We start from the raw sequence: 14,519 nt of genomic DNA on the forward strand, positions 1-14,519 counted from the left end.
TGCCTTGACCTCCCAGTCTTAAAACCCATTTCTTATAATTATAGTTTTTATGGCTTTTATTAGCTAATTTGGCCTTAAAACGCACTGTAAGTGTTATGCTAGAACGGTTGTCTAATTCTTCCACCTTTTTTCTATGTAATTTTTCCCTTTCCTTTAGAGCAGTTAGAAAAGTAAATTAAGTCGTTCTACAGATAAAGGCCGGCAAGTTTATAACTTAACTAATAAATAGAAATTTACTAATTCTAATATGACGCACTCACCTCATCTTAAAAGAAACATTACATTGCAAGCATTTTCTACCGCAAAACTAGACTCCTCGCGAACATATTGATAATGTATGAAAAACACCTCCCTACCTCGCCAAAGATGTTTAATTCATCTACTTCGTAAACAATCACACCCATATAGCCCTACACGTGCTGTCTAACTAGTTTTACTATCTTTTCGCCGTCAACGCGTTTTTTGCTAACAAACTGGATATCCACCGAAACTGTTATTTGGATAAAATAATTAGTTAAATGGATGAACAGTTCTTTACTACCTCCGAAGAAAGAAGGCAAATGGAAGAAATGGCTTCTGTTTCAAAAAAATTATGCAGGTTATACTTAGTGGTTTTATCTTTTAATTTCTGCTCTTTTTCATTGATAGTGTAATATATTAATTATTTTATATCATAGGTCTACTATTAAGTGGTTTCTGGCCTACATCTTATTCTTAAGGGGAAGTAAGTTTTTGTATTAATTATAAAATAAACTATTTTTTTAAACTTAAGCACTGAATTTTTTTTTTAAACCATATAGGTACTTACTTATACACTTTGGCAAGAGGACGTTTAGGTTAATTCATGAGTACATACTAGCTTCGTAGATTTTATATAGATAGTTGACTTTTTATCAATAAATACCCTTTCTAAAAATTCCGTTTTTTATTATCGACTTATATTTAAAATATTTTATTTTCTTGCAAAAACTTGATGTACTGAAAAGCTTTATGCCTTATAGAAAAAATCTGTTTGTAATAATTAATCTAAGGTTGATAGTTATATAACAGAGTGGCAACCTCCACCGATAAGTTTACATTTGAGAAATCACACCTCGGAAGCTCGTTCAGTCCTGCTTTCGGAGTTAGTTCCTAAATAAATTAATTTCTTAGGCTTTGTAAGTTTTACTTATATGGTTTTGTCAAAAGCGTAAAGAAAGTTTTTCTTTCACTAATGCTGGAGAGAAAAAGTTATTTAAAAGGGCAGTGGAACCTTTTCATACTCTATTCTTATGCACTCGAAAAGTGGTCTTTTTATAATTCGAGAAACCTCTGGAGTAGCAGTACTACACCACAATACTAGTCGTGAATTATGGTACCGAACCAACTGCAATATTGAAGGCTCTGCATAAACGCTCCTGAAAACTTGCCATTTCTGAGGACTGTCTACTTTGTAAATTTCTTTCAACGAGAGAGACCGACTAGCTTTAAAAGTTTAGCACACTATAATAGTTGCGCTCCTAATAAAAAATTATCTGGTTCAAGTTAGACTACCCGGCGATAGTGCCTACAACTAATTTGTAAACGATGAACTTGTTGAGCTCTATTCTTAAACTATACATGTTTCTATTGTATGTGTTTTATTTTTGTTATAATAAGTTAAAGCGGTGAGCACGAGTTTTTTCAGAGACAACTTAAAAAGTACGAGCCTCCTTCTACTTTTGAGTAGTATACACGCATTATTAAGTAAGCTTAGCTAAATGTTTGCGGGAGAGAGCTAATAAAGCCTTAACATATATTTTACATTTCGTGATAAATTCAAATTTTAACTAAAACAAGTTAATTTTAAACGAAGCAGTAACGCACCTGTTGCCCAAAGTCCTCGTGACTTTTTTTTTCTTCTTTTACTAGGTTGGATTCAACTTAGTTCAAGTTCAGTCGATATAATAACAGAAACCTTCATCAGAACCGCAAGTAAAAGTCCACAGCAAATCTGCTGGTATCAGCATTGAGGAAAATTCTTTCAATAATTGGGTAGTCTCTTTAAGGCGAAGACAAGGCAAATATTCAATCTTAAGCAAATATTAATTAAAAAAAAGTTGAGATAAACACGCTTAAAAGTCGCAAACCAACCTCAAGACATAGACATTTAGCACTCGTACCAACCGAAACTGTCCCTACACTCACCAAGAAATCTTCAAGTTCATACTGAAATCCCTTTTTTATTATTTAAAGTAAAGAACTCCGAAACGCAGAGAGTAGTTTACCTCAATATTAACTGTTTTGCGCTCAGTAAAAAGCTTATTTTTATGCTTTAAGCGTTCAAAGAGCTCCTCCATTCCCGTGCTAGATTCTGAATTATGATTTATGCGATATATTTTAACAAAATAATTTCAAATGTTTTAATAGGCGTGAAACATTAAAAAAATATATATATATAAATTTTAAACATACGAACGATATTATTTTTTAATAAAGTAAAAAATTGAGGCTTTTTATTCAAAAACGATAATTTTGCGGTATGAACAGGAATTTGGGTCCCATCAGTCCTTAAATAGAGTTTACACTCGACTTTAAAATCCCCACTCAGGACGCCGTTAAGTAAATCTCGAAATCGCGGTTGGTAGCAGGATTAGAAGATATTAAAAAAATAAATACCTAGCCGTGTCTTAAGTTTTTCTTGCACAGTTCCTAAAGACGCGCCTGTCAAAGCTCCTAGGCTGGAGCAAACATAAATAAAACCAACCACAACTTAAAAATTTCGTGTTGCATACGTAAAAAAGAAAATAGTTTACATAAAATTTATTAATTTATAACCAAGAGCATCCCATTATTGCTAAATATTAATATGCATGAACGAGAGAAAAGCTAGCTAACAGTCGAATGTAAAGCTTTTCTAGAATTAGAAGCGCAAAGGGGTCTACATTTCTATCATCGAATAACCAATGGTGTTGTAAAAAAATGGTTTCGTGTACAGGCAATACACTATAGTATACGGATGTAAACTACATACGTCCACGTAATTAGTTGCAGGTGTTAACAAAATATTTAAAACCCATTATCTACAAGTTCATCCGCTATTAAATAAAGTATTTAATACACAATTAGAGAATTTGGAGCCACTTTTACAAACTTCCATTAATTTATCCGTTATAGCTGATTACAACTTCCAATTAGTGAACGTCCACCATTTTACCTATTTAAGTGCATGCTCAAAGGAAATTAGTTAACAAAGTATAGGTACGCCTTTAAAACTCCCAATTTTAAACTTATAATAGAATTGTTCATATCAACCACAATTATTTATTATTTTAGTATTCAAATCTTATTTATTTCTGCCCTTGCTTTTGCTACGCGCTGTTTTATATGTTTAGTACGTAGTGCAATGTAATGGTTATTTAAAAAAACTTAGTTCCTCTAAAGATTATAATACCAACTGCAACGACGATAGTAAGGAGCTATCTTTTAGAGATAGAGTCTTTAAAAAAACTTTCTGTCCTCTTACGCGCTTATAATTGACCAGGAGGGCATATTTATATATTACTACTAAATTACGTTATTTAGAATATCACTTAAAAATACCAATATTTCAGAACTACTAAACAATGCTATGTACCACTAAAGAACGAGTCAAGAGCTCGTGGACTAACGTAACCTAGCTATTCAATTATTGTCAAAAACTAGCCCTGATGATGCGGAATCAGATCACACTGTTTTAAAATTTGTATAAAATGTAAATAATAAAAGTATATTAAATGTAAGAGTTAAAAATAAGGATATATATATTATTTTTATACCTAAGTAAAATGATACAGTGTATAAAATATAATATATAAAATACAAGATCAAAAATGATACTAAAGCAAAGAATACTTTATTAACCAATTTTCGGTGTGTTACTTACGTTTATTAAATTCTAGTTCCTTCTGTCCCTAGTCTTAATGTTAAACTGTGGCGCCTATAACTAGGGTGTTATATAAGAGAAAGGAAAACTGGTTTATTAAATTGCTTTACACCCGAACCGAGATCAGCTTGGGGAGAGCGGAGTTTTTTACACACATAGGTAAACTAAGTGTGGTTCGCAAAATATAAATATTTATTGCGTGCTTATAAGCTTAACTAGATCCTTGAATTGGCTACTTGACTCCAAAAAGTGTTAACCTTTCTAAAAGAAGAAAACCTTGGTGAAGCAAAAAGTTGAATGACAATGGTAAGCAGCATCCAGTAAATTCGTTTCTCTAGAGTAGAGTTCCAGGTAAACATTTTACAAAAGGTTAAAGCTTCCATATTTGTATACTAAAGTTAACTGAATCAGATTAGTCTTTTATTAAAACTTAACTATTTTTAATTGTGTCCAATTAATTAAGATCAAATTACTTTATATGCTGTAGGAAAATTAATTTGTTTTTCTTGTATTTTTATTGGTTGTTTTTTAGGTAATCTGGTTAATACATCAAAATCATTTCTCATGTGAAAATAGATACGGTTTGTGTAATTTTATTTTCTTAGTGTGTTTTAAACTTTATGTTTTACACTATTTCTTTTTGTTTTTTATATTTGAACTGTGTCTTGGTTGTTTTTGTATACGCTGTTATTGTGTTACAAGTCCCATGTTTTCCGTTCTGCTTAGTAGACAAGCTAAACGGCATTTCGAGAGGGATAGTTCCGTTCTACTATAATAGTTTCTTGTTTGTAAGTCCTTTGCTCGGTTTCCTCTCTTGGTAGCCTTTTTATGGTTTAGAACAGTAATCTCATTCAAATAATTTTCTTTAAGGTTGAATGCTAATAGCATTCATTTCATATAACAAAACCGCTAACCTAGTATAAATATACTCTAAAATAACACTCTAAAGAGGAAAGATCTGTCACATTGATACTAGTTGCTAACCCTGCGTAATTCTTACTTTTTACGAGCTAACTCACGATGGAGTATTTACAAGGAATTCGCTATCTGTTACCTACGACAAAGAACTAGATAATGAAAAAGACTAAGAAGGAATTGCATAAGTAAACGTTATTGAAATCTATGTTTTTTTTTTTTAAGAGATTTTTCATAATTCTCGCTGAGATAGTGGTTGACTCTGAGAGGGAAGTTTATGGTAGTGCGTATCTTCTCTAGTGTTAGTAACAAGACAATGAAGGCAGATTTCGGAAAGAAAATAGTGCAGAATAGTGCCAAACCTTAGCTCTGTTTTAGGGCTCCTCTATTGATCCCTCTTTAAGCTTTAATGCCTGTTGTAGCTGTCGTCTGCTTAGAAATCGGTAATTTATCTACCCGACTAAATTGACGTTGATTTTCGATTAGTAAGTGATACGTACTGCCTTAAGTCAGTCTTCTCACAAATAAAAATTCTCTATTAATATATAATTTATTCGCTGTAGAAGTTACCTGTTAAAACGCCCTTGAAGAAACCCGTTTATTTCAGCAAACACCATTTTTTTACCAGCTTTGTTAAGGACCCAATCCTAAACACTATATTAAATAACTATATTAAATTAAGTACTTTAGGCACGAGCACTTATTGTTGACCTAAAACGTGGTCGTCTTAAAAAGTAAAGCTCCTTAATAAACCTGTATAAGAGATAGCGCACAATAAGGTTCACTTTTTCGTTGTTCCGCAAATTTTGATGGCTGAGCAATCTAACTAACACTATGATCCGCAAGGTACGCGTAGGCGATTCTTTGAAGAACTTCCTAAGCTATGCAAGTTGGGCTAGTAGTAGTAGTCCTTACTATTGGCTAAAAACTTAGATCCCTTCGTATTAGTGCGTACACTCTTTAGCTGAGTGAAACTGTTTACATGTCCCTAGGCTCTTCCATCATAAAAATTCTTATTACAGACAAGCCTATACGCAATACGCGTCAAGCAGCAGTGTTTTTTTTGCGGTCAATCCGTTGGTAGCAAAATTTAAGGAGGCGCCATTTGTGGATAAATTGTATGTTCAACGTAAGTTCCCCTAACCTAGGGTTATATCGCCATTGACCGTTATAGGTATCACTGGAATAAATTTTCTTGGATGCAGCTTATCTTTATTTAAAACTTGTTTGACCAGTGTTCTATTTTACTCTTCCTTGTGACTAATAAGCCGAAGAATCGTGGTTATGGTACCTTCCTTGGGTTAGCTCTGGGCTCTGGATTGGATCGCACCACGGAGCGCTAGTAGTGGTGTAGGGACTTAGTATTCCTCGGTTAGAAAGATCTGCACTTAAACTAGTAAAAACTTAGTGTTCAGTTAAGCCCTTTCAACTTAAATTTATACCGTCAGCAAGGTGGAACAAGCTAAAGGAATCTAACAATTTACACCATATGTTTACTTGGAGCCTCACTTCAAAGGAACAAATTTTTTGGATGCCACTTAGTCAATTAAAAGGTTTAGTTAAGCTTACAACACCTAGCCCTATATTACTTTACCGAATGTTACAATAAGCATAAATACTAAGGAAGTCCAGATAATTAAAAATTTATGGTCAGAGGTGAGATGAAGAAAAAAATTAGAAAAGGAATTTTGATTCCATATATTACGGAATAGATAAAAAGGCCACCAACTTTTTCGAAGGGTTAGGGGTTAGAAGCAAGTGATAGAGTTCTCAAGGATATGAATTCTATTACTGAGGATATTATAACGTTAAAAACATTTTAGGGTGATAAATTTTCACAAATCTTGTTAGATAGGGGACTCAAAAGAAACTCTCACTGCTCAAATTATCAAAAAGAAGAATTGATTGATTTTCTAGTATGTAACGTAGGCAATTCTTAACGAATTTTTGTGCGCAAGCGTTTCAAAAAAATACCTGACTTCCGCAATTCTATATGAGCTGGTTCATTAAGGCATTGAATGAGCACTATTTTCTTATTTACTCGTATAAAACAAAGTAGAGAGTATAAATAAAATAAGGAGTGACTTTACCCAAAATTTTAACTTTTTTCCTTAAAGTGAACTGAGGAGAAATATAGCTTACAGCAGTACTACATACCAAAGAAAGAAGTTGGTCCTTAGAACCTAAGTAAAATATATCTATCAGCCTTCAAAAAATATTTGGTATAAAAACTCGTAAGCTATGAGTTACCTATTAAGAAAATTTTTTTATTACACCCTTCATTTTTAATGTTAAAAAAAGAGAGAGTTAGCGTTAAAAAAAAACATTAGGTATTAAGAAAAATTAGGAACTAAAAATTTAGGTGAAACACTCTCTACCATAAGAAAGTTGTGGGGATAAAAGCTTTTAACGGAATTGTTTTAAAAAAATCTCCCAAACTGGAGGCTCCCAAATTATGTAAAAAGAACCTCTCTTGTCCGCTACATTGAATACGATATCTCTGTTAGACTTCCAACCACGGCAAAAAATAGTCGCTCATCTTCAAGGAACAAAAAATCATTCCAAATCCTAATAATCTCAAAGATTTCCTCTCCCACCAACTTGGCCCTTACATAGTCTACTCCCATTGTTAAAAAATACTAAAGACACTTATTTAGTGTATAAGATTACATTGAAGCTTCTAAGTTTACGCATAATAATTAATAAAATAATTAGGTTGCCAACACACAGAGGAGATCATATATGACCATTCTGTAAACATTCAGTCTCAAATCTTTTCTTCATAGGCGTTCATAACCCCACGTTCTACCTTACCTGTGTTGCTGAAGGCGAAGTTTTATCGCCAGCTAGTGCTGGGATTCTCCATGAATTACGACCCAACTCGAGGCTCGTCTTCCATCGTAAATTAACAAACTCTAAATATTTAAGCTCTTGGAAAGGTTAGTAGCATAACATTAAGTTTAATTTGGGTTTCTCCTTACACAATCACTACCCACTATTTTTTTTTTGGCCTTTGATTCTATTTTAAACCATAATAATATCGCAAACGCTAGCAGACGATCGGTGAGATTCGTTTGGCTATTTTTAAAGGAAGCTGATTAAAGACTATTTAGAAACCCTAGAAAGTCTTATGGGAAACCACTGATCCGCACTCACCACGGCAGGTCGGTCATGAGGCACTGCAACTAGTTTGTCGCATTTGAAGTAAAGTTATGGCTGGTAGACTGTTAATCCGGCACTGGCCAAAAGACGTTAATTCGCTCTACCATCACGTTGGTCAGTGCGAGAAGCCAAGAACGCTAGACGAGCGTTTATTACTGTCCATAGTGTCATTTCGTATCACTCATAACGCAAGCCTCTCTTAGCTAAAATAGAAAGACCTAATATTTGAAACCTTATAACTAATAGTCTAGGCAATGTATTTTAACGTTTTCTTGGGATAATAAGTTAGTATAAATCATTTGCGCTAAGTACATGGGATTTTTTTTAGGTTTTTATTAGATTTATTTTAACCACTACATATATAAATATTAGTTATTTCTGCAATAAAAAGTTACATTTATTACTGGCTATCCATCAGGTAAGTATGGGCGTGGAGGCGCTTAAATTTCGTGAACGCTAGATGATTATCTGTACTTTAAAAGGTGCATTAAGTAACTCATTAAATTATGGAACAAAATATTAAAAAATGTAAATTGATGTCTGATCCTAGCCATTCGTGAGCTAAAAAATTATTTGTATAAATTATATGTCGAGGTAAGAGCATTTCTAGGAGCAAGAATTTCTTCATAAGTTCACCGGCATTAAAAAATTTAATGAAGTTTATATCATTGTCCATGGACCTGGCAATTCTGTTCATCTTATTCTAATTACTTCGAACTATTTTAATACCAAATTTATCAGTTTCTATACCACTTTGTTAGTCATGTGGGCATTTCTATTAAAAAGTAAAATAACATTTAATTTTTATTTCCTTGAATAACTAAAAATAGATTTTTGGTAAATTTTTTTGAAAAATTATTTCCTAATTATAATTTATTACTAAAAACTGGGAAGCAATTGACTATATTCAAATAAAAAATAGTTTCTGCTAAATTTTTTTTTCACATATTCAAGATTTCCTTATTTATAAAAATAACCGTGGACGCAATAAAAGTGATTAAAGACGCCGTATGTCTTTTGTTCTCCCCATTTTTAGAAAATAAAGTTAAACATTCTTTATATATTTATATTAAATGTATTCAGTTATGAGCTGGGTCTTTTATATATATGCTTTAGTTCTATTTAAAAAAAGGGTTGGTTATTACATCCTTTTATTTACAATTAAGTGATATTTTCACGCTTGAATTACCATACTATCCAAGTGATCCTCTTCTAGTTCATTTAGTTAAATCTAAGGAGCTAATTTTTGTTCTCAAAGAAAGAAATAAAAATAACAAAATAACATTCGTTATTTGAAAACGCTTATAAATTGATGGTTAATTTTTAAACTTGTGAAATGATGTATAATATTAAGTATTATTGTATATGCAGTCATAGTTAGACCTTCATTTAAAATCAGCAACCAGAATTATTAGGGTGAGTAGGATTGGTTACCTGTTTTTATAGACGTTTCTCTAAAAAAGTATTGAGTGATTCTGTGGCGTAGTTATCTTGCCCTTATAAACAAACGAATAGTTTTAATGGTCTCTAGCCTACATTATAGAATAAATCTGTAATTAATGCTTTAAAGTTTTTTAATTATTATAAAAGCTTGTGTCTAATGCGAAAACAAATTTATTACATAATACAATAAATTTTTTTTTTAAATAAAATAGATTTTACTTGCTATTTTTTAAGCATAAATACTATGCTCAGTATTTTAAACCGTATTAACAGTTTATTATTTATAATCCTTGTGTTGCATGAAGCTTTAAATTTTTTTTGAATTTCTCTTCTAATACATATTTTTACTTATGGCTTCTTATTTTTATAACTTTTTTTGAGTAATAGTTACTTTTCTGAATTTATTGAGAAATTTTAAAAGCTGCTAATTTTTTTTAACAGTATGTTTTATTTAATTATCGTTGGAGTTAACTCTACTAAATCATGCACTCATACTATATGTTTTTCTATTCATTTCCACGTAAACCCACGTGTTGTTTCTTGTCCCACATACTGAATTACTTTTTTTGTTAATATTGCCATACTACAGTTAGTGCTAAGATTTTGAATCGCTTAATAGGAATCCCCCTCTTATAAGAAGGATAAGGACACGTACGCCTTTCAGTGCACTCCTTTGAAGGAGTACAACGACCGTCTCGATGGACTAGGGGTAGCGGTAGCGGAGATATATCCAGCCTGGTCGCCCGTCATTCGACCTAGAGTGGCGGAGAATTGCTAGTAATCATTACCAAAAGAGGTGACCTTCAAGAATTAGGCAGGCCACCTAGAGTCCTAGGTTTTTACTTTTTTTACTCGCCCTAAAGGTATAAATACCCTTTTTTTTAAAGGGAGAGTACGCACTACCCAAATAATACATATTATTAGCGGAAATACGCTGTCTGCTCTCGAATTTACCGAGCATCTGATGAAGTCATTAAAAATAATAAGTGATTGTTCACCCCTTTTTTTTAGCGTCAATTATATTAAAAAAGTAGTAAGTGATCAGCTAAAACAATTGCCAGATTCTGTCCTATTATCTTGTTGAAAATTTAACTTTGAATTTAAACTTTCAATATTCTTTTCATAATCTCAGCGTAATATCTAAAAAGTTGATATATATAGAGAATCTATCTCGTTAGATAAATTGCTTTGGAATTTTTTGTGTGCAACTTTATTTCTTAACCTCCTTTAAAACTTCATATAAAGTTGGTAATTTTAATTCTTGAAGGTAGTAACTAGAACAGGAGAACAAGTACGAATAAAAAAGTTTTGTAATAACCTAAACCCTGTCGTACGGCGTTTAAAGGAGCTTGGGTTTGTTAACATATCTTTAAAACCAACCCAGTCGGGTCACCATTTATAGGGGTTGTATATTTAACCTATCTTGCAAAGTTTTTACCAAGTGGAGTAAACTATTATTGAGTCGTCCGATGGTTGGGTGGAGCTTAGCAAAAACCCACGTTGTGATAGTGTTTCGACTGTCCATTTCCATCATGCTAAAGAGTTGTTATCCTTCCGTAAACATGTGTATTTGCATGGGCTAGAGATATTTAAGACAATATCGAGTAGTAACCCTATTAAACCTTTAGCCCAATTTAAAAAACTTTCATAGGTCTAATTTATTTTAACTTAAGGTAGCTGCTATAAAAGTTTGCACTTATATAGTGGTTAAGTAGATCTAGAAGTATTCAATTTTGCTCAACTATGGCCAATTATTGGTACTCGATTAAAGTTAAATGCATCTTGTAAAGTAAGGCGGTACCGAGAAGTTCTCGCTTTTCATATTACTTCTTTGAATTATTTATTACCTTTTCCGGTCTATTTTCTATTTTTAATAGTTTTCATTCTAATTTTTGTGTCAGCTTTATCTATTACAAAAGAGAGCCTCTAAACTTTATCTACTATAGTTTTAAATAACTTTTTAACTTTTCTTTGTAAACAATACATAGGTTTCATAGCTATTCCTAGTTTAAGATATTTGTTTCACCCGAGCCTCATAGCTTTATCATATAAGCTCATGTTAAGATTGAACCTAAATGCTAGAGATTTCAGTAAAAATAATATATAAGTTTATTTCTTAAGTGAAAGGTGTTTCCGAACTTGTTACAGGCTCCATTGTATCTTCATCCACTGCAACTACTCCCACGGCAAAAGTGCTACAAGGTATAATTTCTCCGCGGTGCGTGCAATAATCATGATCGAAAGAGAGTTTTCCGTGGTAAAACCAACGCGACCAGCAAAGGAGTGTGGGGTCAAGGGTTATTTTCCTGTAAAGCATGTGCCAATGCCGTAAAGGACTTTCCGTCGAAACGAGCAGAAACGCTGCTTACAGACTCTTATAATCAAAAGAATACGGGAATACGTCCGGCCAGATCTCAGTTATGGCATTGCCTCGTAATTCTCTGTATAAATATTTCTTATAAAAAACCTATAAGGCAGTACATTATGATACAGAAAGCTACACAAGCTGATCTAAGGATAATGACCCAGCATAAGGTTTAGAGGATATACAACAAAGCACTTGAAAAAATTACAAGTATGTTAAAGCCGTAAGCATTCTAAAGGAGCCCGCTTCAATTACTTTAATTTCATTTTTATAGAGTATTCTAAGCAGATAGTTAATAATCCCTCGAAAGGATGCATGGAAGGCGCACTTACAAGCCTTCCAAGTTCTTAAGGCTCCCGAGTAGTTCGCAGTTTACGACAGAAAGCAAGTTGAAAGCCAAATCTCTTGTAGCATATGAAAACTTATCACGTGAGCAGTAGCGAAAGCGCCGCTTACAGTTTGCTTAAGGCCGAAAGAGCCGAAAACGAGCCGGCGGCAATAGACTGGAGCCTGTTACGATCAAGATACCTGCACCCAAATTATATTATTGCCCAACTTTACTTATTCATAACAAAGTCAACATTGAATACTCGTAAAAGAAAAAAAGATTTTAAAAATTCAATAAAATTTAATTATTCCAAACAACAATTAAAAAAAAATATTTTGAAAGTATAATGTATATACTGTAATAAATAAATAAAAAAATCGAAAAATTTTATTAATAAAAATGCTTTAAACTTTTCAACCGAAAAAATGTTTTATGAAGCTTTTCATACAAAAAGGTAGTTAGAGAAGGCGAAAAATCTACCTTCTCTTTTATATATATCAGAATCGAAAAGTTATTTAAATAAGAGCTTTACATGACCCGCAATAAAAAAAGACTCACAAGGTTTGAAGTTTAGTAAGATTTTTAAGCACTTCTTCTTCTAACGAGGTTAGCCTATTTCGACTCAAGTCTCTTAAGAAGAGTATATAAGACCGCATAAAGTGCAGTACCTAACTGGAGACTTACAAATATCGAAGGTTAGAAAGGCCTCGAAAGCAGGAAGGATCGAGCGAGGTGAGCAAGTTATTACTTAACACTCTAAAAGTAATATAGTTGGAAAAATAAAAGCAAAAAAACTTTACAAGATTAATTAGATCGTTAGTTGTATTTCTCTAGCGGTAAAACTTAGAGCCACGCAACTTACAACGAGCGAAGAGACGTTAGCGCGATAAATGATTCTTTAGAAACCGATACTATCTTATTGTATCTGAGATTTCTATAATTTATATAATATATATATTATAAAGATATTACTCAATAAGAAAGACACGATTATAGAAAAAAATCTCTCGAATGCACTTAAACTCTAAGCAGTGTACTGCATTAAATAAAAATTTATTGACTTAACTCTGTATTTAACGGGAACACACAAAGTTAAAAAATTATTTATATAAGCTGTTATCATAGGCAAGATTTACAAAAAAAACGCGTTTAAAGAAATATTTGAAGGTGCGGTAGGAGGCTTTGTTAGTAAACAATGACTAAAATCTCTAATAAAAAAAAATTATAATTAGTGGTAAAATACAAGACAAAAAAGGTTAAATAAAATAAATATAAGCAAGTTTTAAAGTAGTTTCATATTACATAAAAAAGCAAAATAATGGTCATTCCCTACAAAACTTTCTTTTCCTATTCCTTTTTATAACAAATGAACTTAAAACTGCACCCTTATTAATAATAGGCATTTACATAAAAACAACTAAAAATTTTGTGAAAGTTATATCACTTGATCCTATTAATTTTGTTGTTAAGGTTTACACTCTTAATACCTAACCAAGCTTCCCTTAATCTTTAATTATAAGCACTAAGTTAAACTTACAGTGTAAAGGTTCTATTAAAATCTTTACAACGTTCTAAAGTTAATACATATTTGCTGAGTAAAATTGCAAAATATAGCACTAGTGAACTGCAAAACATTTATTGTAATAACTACTTTGTGTATGTACACTTACCCAAGTTATATATACTTGAGTCACCAGAGTCAAATTTTAGTTAATCATAAATATTCTTTTAGTGCAATTAACTACCGTCATAGCGAATGGGGTTAATAACAAATGGCAAACGCCTTAACTGTCAAAATAACAAAAGTAAAAGCAATAGATTTGTTCCTTTAGTCACTGTTATTTTAAAGAACAGCAGAAAGACTAAAAAATTATACTAATCCCTATAAATTTTGCCTGCTATTATTATTTACAAAAAAAGCCTCTAGGGATGTTTCAAACATGAAAATAAGGCTTTATTGGTTTGGTGAGCCATTAAAATTCTGACGCATACCATTATGAGCGTATAACTAAAGAAGTCAAAATCCTCCTAAGAAAAATTATAAATGTATTTAGCATATTCACAACTCCCCATAAAAGCAAATTAATTTTTATTGCAACTTAAAAGCTTGTTCTTGCATTAATGTAATTATCTTAAATTAACTATAAAAAGAATTTGTCTTTGCTATTTTAGGAGAGAGATTACCTAAATTAATTACAAAAATTTGTCTAAACTTTCTCTTTAGTTAAAGAAGCTTAAAAATCGCACAAAGTAGATAAAATTCGGATACAGGTACTATACTAAGACCCAATAAAATTTTATGGATATAGGAATATATATGTATAACGTTTGAGAAGAACCAAAGTTTTCTATTAATTGAAAGCGCAGGGTTATAATTTCTATCGAGGCATTAATTTATTTTGTTAAGAGTATTTCCTAATGCC

At 32.0% G+C, this 14,519-nt stretch overlaps 1 protein-coding gene and 2 long non-coding RNA genes across 3 annotated transcripts; 1 reads left to right on the forward strand and 2 right to left on the reverse strand.

The window, feature by feature from the left end:
• Nucleotides 1-389: 389 nt before the first annotated feature.
• LOC135120434 (uncharacterized) lies at nucleotides 390-880 on the forward strand. The gene is made up of 3 exons (XR_010278608.1): nucleotides 390-598; nucleotides 678-724; nucleotides 801-880. It is a non-coding gene; the product is annotated as an uncharacterized LOC135120434 (long non-coding RNA).
• A 62-nt stretch (nucleotides 881-942) lies between these two features.
• Nucleotides 943-2,865, reverse strand: LOC135120368 (mediator of RNA polymerase II transcription subunit 20-like). The gene is made up of 9 exons (XM_064044667.1): nucleotides 2,797-2,865; nucleotides 2,638-2,699; nucleotides 2,434-2,586; nucleotides 2,247-2,332; nucleotides 2,113-2,187; nucleotides 1,937-2,051; nucleotides 1,846-1,886; nucleotides 1,060-1,131; nucleotides 943-1,008 (listed from the first exon to the last, which is right to left on the reverse strand). The coding sequence occupies exons 1-9, from the start codon at nucleotides 2,808-2,810 to the stop codon at nucleotides 943-945; spliced, it is 684 nt and encodes a 227-aa protein (XP_063900737.1). The 5' UTR covers nucleotides 2,811-2,865.
• Nucleotides 2,866-11,556: 8,691 nt separating this feature from the next.
• LOC135120440 (uncharacterized) lies at nucleotides 11,557-13,020 on the reverse strand. Its single transcript, XR_010278611.1, has 7 exons — nucleotides 12,959-13,020; nucleotides 12,781-12,852; nucleotides 12,655-12,726; nucleotides 12,225-12,296; nucleotides 12,101-12,172; nucleotides 11,977-12,048; nucleotides 11,557-11,844 (listed from the first exon to the last, which is right to left on the reverse strand). It is a non-coding gene; the product is annotated as an uncharacterized LOC135120440 (long non-coding RNA).
• Between the last annotated feature and the right edge of the window lie 1,499 nt (nucleotides 13,021-14,519).

Source organism: Zophobas morio, unplaced genomic scaffold, assembly GCF_036711695.1.
Source record: "Zophobas morio isolate AGI-343-1 ecotype UQ-CSIRO unplaced genomic scaffold, CSIRO_AGI_Zmor_V1 ptg000379l, whole genome shotgun sequence".
Lineage (NCBI taxonomy): Eukaryota > Metazoa > Arthropoda > Insecta > Coleoptera > Tenebrionidae > Zophobas > Zophobas morio.